Raw genomic sequence first — 14,461 nt, 5'->3', positions numbered from 1 at the left:
TAGCTATTTTTAAAATGCATGTGCAATGATGTGCATGATTAGCCAAGCTTTTTAGCTAAGACCGAGAGATCTCTCGTCTTCTTGTTCTATTTAAAGAAATAAACAAAATGATTCATCAATCTACAATTCACGTACCACGCTGAAAATTGAATAAGACAATTTGAATATCTGGAAAAGAAAATTATCAATTATTTCACCAATACTGTATCAAATAAAAAATGAATATAAAAAATATACAAACAGCCAATAAAGATTCTCGTGATGGTTCAAATAATTTACCACATTTGAAAATAAATGGCTCACGTGTTTTCATCATTAATATCATCATTGATTTTTTAGTACTTTGATCAAAAATCGTCCAATTAACATCATAAATTGCATCGTAAAGTTCTTCGTACTAAGAAAAAACAAATCTCATTAAATATATAAAAATAAATAATTTTACTATGAATGTAAATATTTTTTTTATATATTACTTGAATCTTCATTTTATTTGATATATAACAAATGAGAGATATTTCTATAGCAAATGATGAAAATCCAATTATACTAAAGAAAAATTCTTCTGATAAAAAAATAGTTTTTGATATAGCATAAGACGATAAACACAGTCCAACAGTGCTATATGCATATTGCATAAAAATAATTGTTGAAAAAATATCACAAATTTTTTGAGATATCTCCAAAACTTCCAAATGATTATCAACAAAATCAGTAATGATTTTTTTTTCAATAATTAATTTATCATTATCAATATTTTGATCATCGCTGTGATTTATTTTTAGATTTTCTACCATTTTTTGATATCTCCCTTTCAATATATCAACTTGGCTACAAATAATCATCATCATTGTGAGAAAAAGGATATTATAATTCATTATTATTATTATTCCTACAAAGCATACTACTACTTGAGTGTATGATATTACATTGTAAATAGATTGATTTGATATTTCAATAAGTATTCCAGTGGCGAATGGGAAAACTGGCAGCGTGTGAGAATTTAATTCTCCTCGTAAATATAAAATTGTTCCGATAGCAGTCATTGAAAACTGTATTAAAGCTACCAACCTGTAAGTTATTTAAGCAATTTTTTTTTGGTCTAGAATTACATGATCACATCGAAACTATACGTTTTTTTTTAATGATTATTTTTTAATTATTGGTTTCAACTTACATGGAGAAACGATGATAAGAATCTTGAATTTTTCTCTCACTTTGATTTTGAATTTTAAATGGTTCAACATTTTTTACAGTTTCAATAAGTTCAGTTATATTTTCTTGTTGATAAGTTACGTTTATTCGTTTTATTAATCCCATTAAAATGACTAATCCTACTGCACGGACTGCACGGTTATTCCAAATTTTATCTGTATTTTTATTCATCATTGTGACGAATTGGGTCATCATAAATATGAAAATTACAATTGTCCAACTTGATTTGTAAAATTTGAAAATATAAAATCTGTCTTTGTTTGGTTTCCATACACCGATAGTTGTAAGAAAGATTGTATTTAACCGATGAACCATCATGTTTTTAATTTTTTCAAAAATCAAGAGCTTTTAAAATTAGAAAAACAATTTAAGTTTTTATTTTTATGACTACCTGTCACACTTGTTCAATCAAGAATAAAATTTATTTCTATATAAAAAGAATAAAACTATGAATTAAAAAATTATCATTAATATTTTACTGACTTTCGTGGATGAATGTCGAAAATATTTATTAATCTAACTTAAAAACAAAAATAATTAAAGTTTTATTTTTACATTGATAACAGCTAAAGCTCTATGTAATTATTTTTTTTTAAGGCATAATATTTAAATAAAAATAATTATCTAATAATAATTTATATATATTTTTTTAATTTTCCAAAACATGAAACATACGTGTAATTATAAATGAATACCTAATAAGTAAACCTGTAATAGAAAAATTTATTTCATTTTATTATTAATTTATATTGTAATAGACGAAAAAATTAAGTATTAATTCCAAATATAAAAAATTCTAATTTCAATATTAATGATAAATGATAATTATAGTTGAATATATTTTGTTTAAATTCACACATATTTTTCTTTGGCCTCTCTTCCTTTTCCTCCTTGAAATTGTGCTCAATTAAAATTGAATCAATTAAATATGTATAGATTTTGTTTTTTTAAAAAAACACAATATATTTTTTCATTATTTTATTTTATAGAATTATTTATTATATATTGATTTTACTGTCTCAATTTCACTTGAGAAAAACCTTCAGAAAGATCAAGGAGCAGTGTCTATCTTTTCCAGATTTTTTAAAATTATAATATCTAAAAAAAAAAAAAATACTCAAAAGGTAAATTATTAATATAAAACATATGAAATAAATTTGAAAAATATTTAATTTATTAATCTAATTGATAAACTTATTTTTAAATTACAAAATATATATATATTTGTTATATTTACCATCAGTTGATTAATTCATAAAACTACAATGATCTAATAACTAATCAAAAAGATTTATTTTCATTTTAAAACTGACTTTTGACTGATTTAATCACACACTTTTTGACTGGTTGTTAATTAAAATTAAACTGTTATCAACCAGAATTTAAATAACTGGATTTTTACGCACCAGTATAACATGTGATTTTTAAAAAAAACATTCAAAAATATCTATACAAATTTTTCTACTCTTAATTATTTGTATTATTGGTTTTAATTAAAAATAAAATAATAATTTATTCTTGAACTTGAAAAGCTTTATCATCAAGCCAAGGTCTAAATATTGGTAATGTTGATGGATAATGTGCACCTCTTTTTGATGGAGCAGTACCAGCTGGTGCTCCTTCTTGTCTCAATGGATAAGTTGCCAAGACAATTGGTATTTGTAATTTTATTTCTTTATCCAAACTTTTTGGGCTTATAACAAACTATAATCATCACAAAGAGAAAAACAAAAAATTCATCTATCAATTTATATTTTACAACAGAATATTATTTAAAAAAAAAATACTTACATAAACATGATAAAGAACATTAATCAAATGACAACCTCGTAAATTAGTTGGTGGAAGTGGTGGTACATACATTTGTTCATTAAGCCATTCTTCACCTTCACCAGGTCGTATTTTACCACGTGATACACTTGCTAGTTCTCTTGTTTCACTTGCAAGTACTTTACCACGACACATGTACTGTATTGTTTCAGTAAGTGAGGCCTTTGTTGACTTCATTGTCACCTTGAAATATTAAAAATAATATTAAAAAAAATAAACATAATTAAACAGAATATATTTATTTACTTTGCTTCGATTGCTAACTGTTGCTGAAATTCCAATTGTTTCACCAGGAACATAACCACCACGATCTAGGCTAACTCTACAAAATACAGGACCACCAGATACACATGATACACCAACACGTTGTTCAACTTCAAGTCTAGCTGGTTGCTAATTAAAAATTATAACAATTATTAATTAAATTAATTTTATTAAATAAATTTTACGATTATACTTACAGCAAGAATTGGTGGTTCTAAATTCAAATCAATGGGATTCATGACAATAAATACTTGTTGATTTTTGTGAGTAAGACCACCTGGTTCACGAAGTGCAGCTTTGCAATAATACTGTACCCATCCATGTTTACCCAGGAATGTTGATGGTAGACCAAGTGGTAAACCTAGCTTAAAAGGAAAACTGTGGATACCTGGTGATAGCAGTGATGGTCCTTCACCTGTGTATAAAAATTGTTGTTAAAATATTTATTGATTTAAATGTTTATTCATTTTTTTTCTTCATACCTGGCTCGCCAAGAAGACGCATACGAAAATCAATGTAATTTTCTTTATCATAAACTCTCTCTGCTCGATGACTACGTAGACGAACAACACCTTCACCAATCACATGAAAATGTAATCCAGATACACTGTAAAAATAATTTAAAATATATTTTTTACTTGTTAATTTTATTTATTAATTAATAATACTTTTAGTTTAGAAATTTTCTAATAAAAATTTTATATTGTTTTAAATTTTACTTTTTAATAATCAATAATAATTGTCATGGTAATTGTATTGAGAAAATATATTTAATGTCTCATTAATTTTTATAAAATTACTTGAAATATCTATGCTTTTTTTTTTTAGTTTAAAAATTAATTAACATTTTTTAAATCCAATTATATTTGATGCACGTGCATTTAATTAAAGCCTCTTTTCTTTTTTATATAAAAAAAAAAAAAAAAAGTTTTATACTCGTACAACACGCATAACAACAAAAATGAAATTTAAATTTTTCTTTTTTTACAGTAAATTAAATTTTTTATTATAAGAACTTACTATGCTTCATCATCGAGTTCAACAAGTACTCGTCCTGATAAAAAATGTCCAGGAAAATACAATAAATTTGTATTATCAAAAAGAATTAAAAATTTACTCAATTTTCTCGTCATATTCGTATTTTATATAAAATTCAACTTATTTATTTTCACAAATCAGATGTTGCTTACGTCACTGAATTACCTCAGTAACGTAAAAAAAAAAAAAAAAACAAATCTTGCTGTCAAAAGTTGTTACCAACATCAACATTCCTTTGCAGTAAATTTTTTTTTAATCAACATCTATACTTGGTAAAAAAATACTATATCGAAACTGGTTAGAAATTTTTTTCTTTATAGAAAATTCTTTACTATATCGTAATAGTAGTTTTATAAAATTTATAATGACTTTAATTTTGAGAATCACTGCAACTTTCGAAGGGCACAGCTCGTCATGTTAATATAAATTTTCTAAATATTACTATCACCCAAAATTAATCACAACAATTTTATTCATTTCCACTAAATAAAATTGATAATATTAAATTTAAAAAATTAATTTTAAACACTTGAATATTGTTGAAACATGATTTGTAAAATAAATTGATAAAAAATACACTTGGAAAAATAAACGCGTGGTTTGACGTGAGTTGATGTTACGTGTGAGAAATATACCGCGAAGGCCTTGGCTGTGTGTTACCTCTCCTGGCCATTCTTGGTCGCGGCTTCACTTTCGCTCCCCCCTGCCACCGTTACTATCCACCTTCTCCAATCACAATGGGAGACCCCTTTACCTGACTATTTACCTGTCTGTATAGTCACATCATCATTGCACACAGTCTCATTTGTATTTAACTTCATCACATATAGTATTATCTCCATTATTTTTTTCGACAATAAAAAACACACATTTGTGCTCCAAATAATTTAACTATATATGTATATATGAATAATTTTGTTCTAATCATCATTAAATTAATTCTGATTCTAGTTAACAAGATTATTTTTTTTGCTATTTATTTTATTATTATGTTGGCAATTTTGTAAGACTGTTTATAGTCAATTCAACTTTCCTGATTTGGGATTGAAGACGTGGTCGGAAACTTGAATGCAGATTTTTTTTACTTATGTAATTGAATTTTAATTAATTCATCATCGAGGTCATAAATATAAGATGAATTGAACACAACAATATGATATTGAAAAAAATATAATAATAGAATAAAATATTTATGATGAAATTAAATTATCAAGCTGTGATTTTCATCATCGCTTTAATCAATATATCTGAAAAATTAGAAAAATAAAAATAAATAAAAATAATAGTATAGGTACAATTTGATTTAATATTGAGCATAAAATAAAGTAATTAATAAAAAAAAATAAAACATTTCTATGACTGAAAACAAATTAAAACTATCAAAAATTATTTTTTTTTTTTACAAAATAATTAAAGTTCAGCTACTTTAAATATATTTAAAAAAAAAAAAAACTCTTGTCGTTTGTCAACTGAAAAAACAATTGACAAATGACAAGAGTTTTTTTTTTGTTCAACTGTTAGCATGTTGCAGTTTTGCGTTTGTAGCGTGAAAGAAAGTTCATATTTATTGTAAATCAAAAAGAAAAAAATACAAGAAAAATATTTATAAAAAGTTCAATGTAAACATAAAAAAATGGCTGGAAAAAATAATTTGCAGTAAGTAGCCTCATCATGTACAAACAATCTTAGTCAATTTTTTTTTCCATTGATTTAATCAATTAAATAACCAACATAACCAAAGAGAAAGATCCTGAAAATAATAATTTATTTTTTATTAAATTTATAATTTCCAGTGGAAGGAAAAATCATCCTTTCAAGTTGATGCCAGAAGAGAATGGGGTCTATTGTCTATTTACTGACACCATGATGATTCTGAATAAAAGCTTGATGTATCAACATGTCTATGACATGGTAGATATGTTGGCTGATAAAAATATTATATTGAAATTTTTTACCAGAAGACCAGTCTTGCTAGGCTGTAAATTAATGCACGTAGAAACAATTAACACAGTTAACAACATGTCAATGAGAATAAGACAAAGGCAAGACTTTGCCATGCGATACTTTATTCATGTAAAACATTGTCCAAGATGTTTGGAGCTAGTTACAAATAAAAACATTAATTACTACGTAACTTATGGGTTGAATTTAAATTTCGGAAGTCAAGAAGACCAGCCAATGATTGATAAATTGGTAGAAGAATTTATCTATCAAAATACACAGTATGCTGTAGTAAAAATTGATACAACTGATGAAATTTGTCTCATAAATACAACTCATACTGAAAGAGTATCATTATTTCGTAATTTTTGGAAAGATTACGAAAAATACAAAAATACAGTTCAGCTGCCTCGAAACATAGGCGTTTTTCGTTATAAATTTAATGGATATAACATCAATATTGATGATGTAAAAAAGTCGTTGTCAATATGTATCGATAAAGTATTGGAAAAGCCTGGTGAAATAATGAACATGGCATCAGCCTCGCTCAATCGGCCAAAACATGTTTTTATTGCAAAATTTCGTCGTAAACGTAAACGAAATGCCAAAGAAATAACAAAAATACCACTAATAAAACTGGACAATGATGATGATGAAGAAGAAGTATTGGTGTATGATTTATCAGATGATGAAGATGGAACCATGTCATCTGGGGCTGAAAAAGTCGTAGTAGATCATCAACAAAACAAGAAGTTTCTAGCAATGTAATTGAATTTCAAATGATTCTTCATCGAGGTCATAAATAGTATGATGTTATTTCCATAATTTAAAACTAACAAAATAAATTTTTATTTTTATTATTAGTTGGTTTTTGTCTACAGTAACTCCATCTACAATCAACACAGTTTCTGTTTTACTTGCTGTCGTTATCCACTCTAGTTTTATTATTATTTTTTTTTTTTCTATTTATTCTGGCTCAGTGTTTACTCCAAAAGAAAAAAATTAAGCACTGTTTTTGTTAACATAAAATGTTATTGTTAAATAGGTGATAAAAATTAAGTAGTTGATTAAATAACTTGAGTTGAATAATATCTAAATTGTAAGTTTGTTTATTTAAATAAATAATTAATAATACCTTGTTGTCATAAATTGTTTATCATGTGATTTTTATTTTTATAACCTCTCTTTGTCGTTTGGTTTATTGCAAATTTTATAAAATAATGAATGAATTATTTATTATTAATATATTGTTAATTTGTTTTTATTAGATATAAATATGCCGAAAAAATTTGTAGGAGAAAATAGCAAGGCAGTTGTTGCCAGAGCTAGAAAAGCTGCTGCTAAAGAGGCAGAAACAACTAAAAAAAATCAAGCTGCTGAAGATAAAGCCTGGCAAGATGATGACAAACAATTACTTAAAAAAAAACAAAAACAGGTAATAATTAATTAAATAATAATTATTATTATACAAGTTTAAATATATATATTGTAAAAAACATGGATTTTATTATTTAATACTAATAGAAATTTTTCTAACGTTCATAAAACAATTAATTTTTTCACAATATTTCTCATTAATGCTAAATGTTTTATTTATAAATATTTCAGGAAGAAATGGAACGAAAACGACTTCAACAATTAGAAAAAAAAGCTGAATCAAAAGCTCTATTAGAAAAAGAATTGGCATCAATTAAAGTTGGTGGTAAACAATTAGCATCTAAAGTAACAAGAGCTGAAATAAATGCAATTACTGAAAAACGTAATCAAATTGCCATGAAAACAAAAGAAGTTGAAAAACCAATTGAAGAAAATTTAAATCGTGTTGTTTTGGATGGTGATACTGCACATGGTATTGATGAAGCTCTCTCAGTACTCAGGTATTTTTTATAATCATAATAATTTTTATTACAAAAAAGAATAATAAAACAAAAAAAAAAAAAAACTAATGTAAAAATATTATAATTATTTTTAACAGCACAAAAGATGTAGAGATTGATCGTCATCCAGAAAAACGTGTTAAGGCAGCTTACCTAAGTTTTGAAGAACGAATGATGCCAATAATTAAAGAACAAAATCCAACACTACGACTCAGTCAATTGAAACAAGTTTTAAAAAAAGAATGGATGAAATCACCAGAAAATCCACTTAATCAAAGGCTGTTAAATAATTGAAATAATAATTACAAATAAACATTAAAAATGAAATTAAATATTAATTTTTAATTAATGAATAATTTATCAATGAATTATTATTAATTACAAATTAATAATAAACATTATATAATCATCTTTGGTACATAGAGCTAACAATATTCTGACATAATATGAAAATAAAAAAAATACCTAACACTGCATTGAATCAATAGACTTTATAAAAAAATAGATTCAATTTTTTTTTTTTTCTTTTTATCTATTCAACATTGATATTTTAATTAAATTTTAACATTAATCATATTTTAAAAACATAAAAAAAAAATCTCAATTGTATATTAAAATATAATTTTTATGTTTTTTTCAATGAATAAATAATTATTTTTTATTTTTATTCCACAAATCAATGAAGCAATTAATCATATGATTACACATCTCGGGACACTCTGTCATTGGCATGTGTCCAGCATTAGGTAACACCTCAAGAAATGCCTTCATCATTGTCTGAAAATAATAAATAAAATAAAACAATAATAATATTAAAAGACAAGTCAAAATATTAATTAGCTGAAATAATAATTACCCTTTCCATTTGGCATTCTTGAACAAGTGATACCAAATTATCTCTGAGACCATATATGAGTAGTGTTGGTGTTGAAATACGTCGATGATAAACATAATCACCATCTGGCCAAATCATACCATCTAAAATAAATGGCATATGAGAGGGCCATTGATCTTGTGTTTCATTACCACAATATGGATGTTGACGACCTCTTGGTGAATACAGGATATCCCTACGTAAACCACACATTAATAATGGTGATAATGTTGCCCTCATACAACAATGACCTGGACCCTCTTTACTTGGTGGAGTTAATATTGTTGGTCCACCTCCGGATATTAATACTAATTGATGAATAAAATTTTCATATTTACATGCAATTGCTGTTGCAAAACTGCATCTAAAAACAAACAACAAAGATATTATTTATTTTCTTAATTTGGATAGGTTTATTTATAAAAAAGAGAAACAATAATTTTTCAAATAATGTCAATGATTGCACAAATATATATTGTTAACTACCTACATCAAAAATTAATAACCACCCTTGTTGTATCATCTAATGTAGGATGATGAATTATTACAACTTTAATAATATGACAGTATTTATTTAAATTTTATTTATCATTGTGAAAGTATTGTTATTTAAATAGTGGAACATTTTGGCACGTTTATTACGTTCTATTATGATGTACGGTACTTTGACCCAGCATGTACATGTCCTACATATGCCACAATTGTCACGTACAAAAATATAACTTATCACAAATTCATTGGACATTTATTATTACTAAACAACTACCTCAAAAATGTGTTATTAAATTTTTCTATATTTTTTTAAATTGATAGTTAAATTATGTATAATTATTATTGGAAAAAAGAAAACAATGTCATGTTGATAATTACAAGTTTATAATTTTTTTAAAATGATTTATAAATTACCCATAATTATGTGCAATTAGGATGCATTTTTGTCCATGGCTGAAAGCGTAATGTTGAAGTACCAATTCAAGATCATTTAGTAGCTTATCAAAATGATATTCATGTGATTTATTTGGTGATGAACTCATACCATGTCCCAACATATCTGGTGCAATACAGCAATATCCAAGTTGAGTAAAATATTCAATTTGTAACTCAAATACATCAGCTGATGATCCAAATCCATGAATAAATACAATAATTGGTTTAATATTTTTACGATAAACAATTGAATCATTTATTGGTTTTTCAATTTTTGGTGGTGGTGATTCAAAACCTTTCCATGATGCACGATAATCACGCATTTCAACTGGTTCATTTTTAATTTTACTATTTTTAATTGATTTATCAATTATTTTACTATCACGACTACCACATCCTGTACTTAATTTTGATGTAAATTTTTCACACAATACAACAACTGGATTTGTCTTTTTATGTGTATCATTTTTGTTGGTTGATGATATTTTTAAATCATCATTTAATTTTAGCCTTGAATTTTTAAATTTATTATCAATATTTGTATCATCTAAAATTAAATCCAATGAATCATTTGTATTATTATTTGATATTATTTCATTTAAATCATGTTCAATAATTTTATTATTATTTAAATTATTTGTTTGTTGTTTAATACTGTCATTTAGTGGTTCATCTTTATTACAAATTGTATCATCAACGACTAGATCATTCCAATTTCTTGATGTTTCATGACCAAATGTTGCATCAATTATTTTCATTAATGATTGCTCCAATGTGAGTTCTGTTTCTAATTGTAATTCAACAGTCTCAACACTATTTATTCCAGAATCAACACAATCAATATTAACTTGATGATTATTTATTGGTTTACTAAGATCAAAATTTAAACAATCTGGATCACTTGTTGTTCCATCAAATGCTTTATTAACATAGCCTTCTTCTTCATCTACTTCTGGCTTTTGTTGATTGCTTAATTTTTCTTCTTCAACTTGTAAATCATCAGCTGGAAATGCAAAGCTTATATCTAGTGGACTTTTTGTTGAATCAATTGATTCATTTATTTTACATTTTTCATCATTTGATGATTTTAATATTGTACGACTTCGTTTCAGTGTCGTATCAGCATCATTCATAAATTTAACAGTATCATTTAAAACTTCTTCCAATAATACATCAATATATTTTTCTAAATCTTTTATTATTTTATTTTTATTTGCTAAATCATTGGAATTACGTTTAACAATTGATACATCATTTTCAAATTTTGGCTGATTAGTTATTATAATACTATCATCAATATTATTATCAATATTTTCATTAAGATTTGTCTTGATACGATTTATTTCAGTTGCAACAAAACGTTCTTTATTTGTTAAATTTAATGACCGACGAAATGAACAACGACAATTATTAGTTGATGAATTTGATTGTCTAGCCAATGCTGTTGTAAAATTATCTTTCATTTGTTCATCATTGTTTACTCTTGAACTTTTACGTAATACACGAATTGTTCTACCAGCTCCAACAATAAAAAAATCACAATCTGGTAATTCAATTTTTGCTGGACCAATTTTATTTCGATTTTTCAAGTACTCAAATACTCGTGAGTACCATGGTAATAAATATGGTTCTGTATCAACAATTTCTTCAGCCATAATAATTTATTTTTTTTATTTTTTTCTTTTACCAAACTCCTATCACTTTGACAACAAATCAAACTGATGGAATTAAAATTAATTTTTCTATTACAATTATTATAAGCATATTTTCTTGAATAGAAAAAATTTATTTATCTAATTTTTAAGATAAAATTTTACTAGCTAATATTTTAGAATTTTTTACTAGCTAATATTGAAGAAAAAAAAAAATGAAAGTAACATAATGTGTTTCGCTTGGTTTCCTTGTACTTTGTCTTGATGATATTTACTTATTTTGATTATTATAAATAAATATAAATAATTTTATAAAATTTTCACCAATAATTTCATTTTATAAATAAAATAATTTCATTGAAAATTGATGATTTATATTGTTGCTCACCCTCATTCACTCTCGTGACAATTATTCAATTATCCAACACTCAAGTGAACATGTGTATGTTTCCATATGACGTGTTGAAGTGAAAAAAAAAAATAAATAATACGATTAATATACTCATTGACTATTATGCTACTATGATAAATATATTTTTAATTTGCCAATTGAGATGTTCAATCAAGCACACCAAATAATTTAAAAATAAAGTCAATATTATTTTGTCAACACCTGGCAAATACACAAACAAGATTTTAATCTGTTGTTAGATCCACTTGTTGCTCTCACAGTGATTCTCAACTAAAAATCTTTGAGAGGAATATGTACATATTAGAGGACCACACACAGATGACTGATGAATGACTCAATTTAAAGATCACGCAATTGACAACATTAAATACTTGTCACGCCTTGTTTTATCTTGAATATTTTCTTATTTAAACTTGATTAATTTATTTATTTTTAAATAGACATGCACTGGCAAAAGCAAAACTTAAACTGAGCACGGGCCACTCACTCAACAGTGCGCACAACTCCTTATGGTATAGTGTATATAACAACAATTTCATGTCTCTTTTTCTTTACCGGAAATACAAAGCACGCAGCAGTGATATTTGATTTTTGCACGAGCCACAATAACGGATCAATATAATTTTTTTTATGATAATTAAAATTATTATATTGACACATTTTTTAATTAATTTTTTATTATAAATTATTTTATTAATCAATGATTTATTAATTGATGATGAGTCTGATTTTTTAGATAAATAAATAGAGGCAGCCATTGAACAGCTTGTTTGTGTGGGCCTCAATGGGGCCTTGTGGTGGTCACTGGCTGGTGTTCATTTCACTTCGGCTTTTCTCGGTTTCGAGGGAGAGGATAGAAATTATTTTATCCCGAATATGTGAGAGACTCTTCATATCTTCATCTACATCTTTGTTTCTTGGATCCGTTATATATTTTTTTTTTTTTTTTGAATCCCCGTTGTCATTTATCTACACTTTTTTTTTTCTATTAATAGATTTGTTTGATCAATTTTTCTATAGATTAATTGTTTTTAACGTAACGAAATTTAGGAATTTTGGAGCATCTGGTTGATTAATTTTTTTTTGTTATAAAAAAATACATTATTAGATTTTTAAATTGGCTGAATTATTTCGAATTGTTTAAAGTATTTACAGTAAAATTTTCAAGTCATTTGAACTTTGCATTTAATTTTGGCACCAGATTAATTAATTTTTCTTTTTTAAATTAATTTTTCAATCTAAATTATGTTGATGGAAAGATCAATGGAATAAGATTAATAAATTTTTGATAGATGCATTTTTATTTTGATTATAAAAAACAAAATCTTTTTTTATAAAATAAATCATTAATATAAATAAATAAATAAATGAAAGCTGATTAAAAAAAATCTAATATATATATTTGATTTGCGAAGCAGTTTTCTCATCGAAAAAAAAATAAAAATTGTTCAAAAAAACAAAACCAATTTGAGAATACTAATTTCGATTAAACTAAATATTATAATGGAACACCGGATGTTTGACACAGTAACGGGCAATATGTCTCACAAACGTGTATCGAATATAAATATAAATCTGCGTCAAAATTTGCCTTAGAAAATTTAAAAACAAAATTCATAGAATATAATAATTATTGACCTAAAAATAATATATAAGAATCTTCAAAAAATGCATAAATTTGTTGACGGTAAAACGAAATAATATTTTCATAAATAACAGTGATTTAAGATTACATACTTGGTTTATTATGTCAGGCACATAAAGTGTATAATAAGGAAGTTTTCTGCGAGCATACTTTATATCTCGTATAATTTTCATTTCATATTGTATATACATTTTTTTTTTTTTTAGTTATACAAAATACGATACAACCAAAAGATAATTTAACCCTGGGTTTTTACCTTGTGTTTGTTTTCTTCATTTTATTTTTTAAATTTTTCTTCTTTATTAAAAAGTAAAATATAGCACAGACATGTCAAATATATGCTAACGGTTTTTGATAAAAAAAATATTATAATTGATATTTATTAAAAAAATACAAAGGTATATTATATTTATGTCAATTATATATTATTTTATTTATAATATATATTATTATTTATTAAACAACAAAACAATACAGTTATTAAAATAAAAAAAATTAAATTAAAAATTTAAAATTTATAATTTCTAATAATAACATCGTACATTTATTTACAAGATAAAAAGTGTGTAAATATGTTCATCTTCATAGTGATTGTAAATGTGCATAAGACAAAAAAAAAAAATGTAAAAAATCCACCCTAAAAATAAACATTCATGTTGAAATATTAGTCGAGTACATTGCTCCATATCATGACATCCAAGGTAATATCACATGGACAAACAAACATACTAGAGGGAAGGGTAAAAATAAAAAAATTAAAATGACAGAAAAAAAAAACTAAAGATA

General features: G+C 25.1%; 3 protein-coding genes across 3 annotated transcripts; 1 reads left to right on the top strand and 2 right to left on the bottom strand.

Annotated features, from left to right (window-relative positions):
* Positions 1 to 1,846: 1,846 nt before the first annotated feature.
* LOC122858247 (arrestin domain-containing protein 2) lies at positions 1,847 to 5,383 on the bottom strand. The gene is made up of 6 exons (XM_044161016.1): positions 4,330 to 5,383; positions 3,792 to 3,916; positions 3,507 to 3,724; positions 3,292 to 3,438; positions 3,007 to 3,228; positions 1,847 to 2,919 (listed from the first exon to the last, which is right to left on the bottom strand). Exons 1-6 carry the CDS (start codon positions 4,440 to 4,442, stop codon positions 2,728 to 2,730), a joined length of 1,017 nt encoding a protein of 338 aa, XP_044016951.1. The 5' UTR covers positions 4,443 to 5,383; the 3' UTR covers positions 1,847 to 2,727.
* A 1,878-nt stretch (positions 5,384 to 7,261) lies between these two features.
* LOC122858246 (coiled-coil domain-containing protein 124) lies at positions 7,262 to 9,891 on the top strand. The gene is made up of 4 exons (XM_044161015.1): positions 7,262 to 7,387; positions 7,557 to 7,723; positions 7,897 to 8,165; positions 8,264 to 9,891. The coding sequence occupies exons 2-4, from the start codon at positions 7,565 to 7,567 to the stop codon at positions 8,457 to 8,459; spliced, it is 624 nt and encodes a 207-aa protein (XP_044016950.1). The 5' UTR covers positions 7,262 to 7,387; positions 7,557 to 7,564; the 3' UTR covers positions 8,460 to 9,891.
* On the bottom strand, positions 8,488 to 12,819 carry LOC122858245. Its single transcript, XM_044161014.1, has 3 exons — positions 9,946 to 12,819; positions 9,022 to 9,403; positions 8,488 to 8,942 (listed from the first exon to the last, which is right to left on the bottom strand). The coding sequence occupies exons 1-3, from the start codon at positions 11,619 to 11,621 to the stop codon at positions 8,817 to 8,819; spliced, it is 2,184 nt and encodes a 727-aa protein (XP_044016949.1). The 5' UTR covers positions 11,622 to 12,819; the 3' UTR covers positions 8,488 to 8,816.
* Positions 12,820 to 14,461: the final 1,642 nt, after the last annotated feature.

The sequence above is a fragment of the Aphidius gifuensis genome, linkage group LG5 (genome assembly GCF_014905175.1).
Source record: "Aphidius gifuensis isolate YNYX2018 linkage group LG5, ASM1490517v1, whole genome shotgun sequence".
In the NCBI taxonomy this organism is placed as follows: Eukaryota; Metazoa; Arthropoda; class Insecta; order Hymenoptera; family Braconidae; genus Aphidius; species Aphidius gifuensis.
The sequence above is the reverse complement of the archived record's forward strand: the minus strand, read 5'-3'. Positions and strand labels throughout refer to the sequence as shown.

Bases quoted from the DNA above. Each gene is read 5' to 3' on its own strand.
- LOC122858247 (XM_044161016.1), bottom strand. From the start codon at position 4,442: ATGACGAGAAAATTGAGTAAATTTTTAATTCTTTTTGATAATACAAAT. The intron at 3,439-3,506 runs GTAAGTATAATC...ATTTTTAATTAG, and splicing joins TAGAACCACCAATTCTTGCT to CAACCAGCTAGACTTGAAGT. The intron at 2,920-3,006 runs GTAAGTATTTTT...TGATGATTATAG, and splicing joins ATGTTCTTTATCATGTTTAT to TTTGTTATAAGCCCAAAAAG.
- LOC122858246 (XM_044161015.1), top strand. From the start codon at position 7,565: ATGCCGAAAAAATTTGTAGGAGAAAATAGCAAGGCAGTTGTTGCCAGA. The intron at 7,724-7,896 runs GTAATAATTAAT...TAAATATTTCAG, and splicing joins TTAAAAAAAAACAAAAACAG to GAAGAAATGGAACGAAAACG. The intron at 8,166-8,263 runs GTATTTTTTATA...TATTTTTAACAG, and splicing joins GAAGCTCTCTCAGTACTCAG to CACAAAAGATGTAGAGATTG.
- LOC122858245 (XM_044161014.1), bottom strand. From the start codon at position 11,621: ATGGCTGAAGAAATTGTTGATACAGAACCATATTTATTACCATGGTAC. The intron at 9,404-9,945 runs GTAATTTATAAA...GTTTGTTTTTAG, and splicing joins CTAATTGCACATAATTATGG to ATGCAGTTTTGCAACAGCAA. The intron at 8,943-9,021 runs GTAATTATTATT...TATTATTTTCAG, and splicing joins AAGAATGCCAAATGGAAAGG to ACAATGATGAAGGCATTTCT.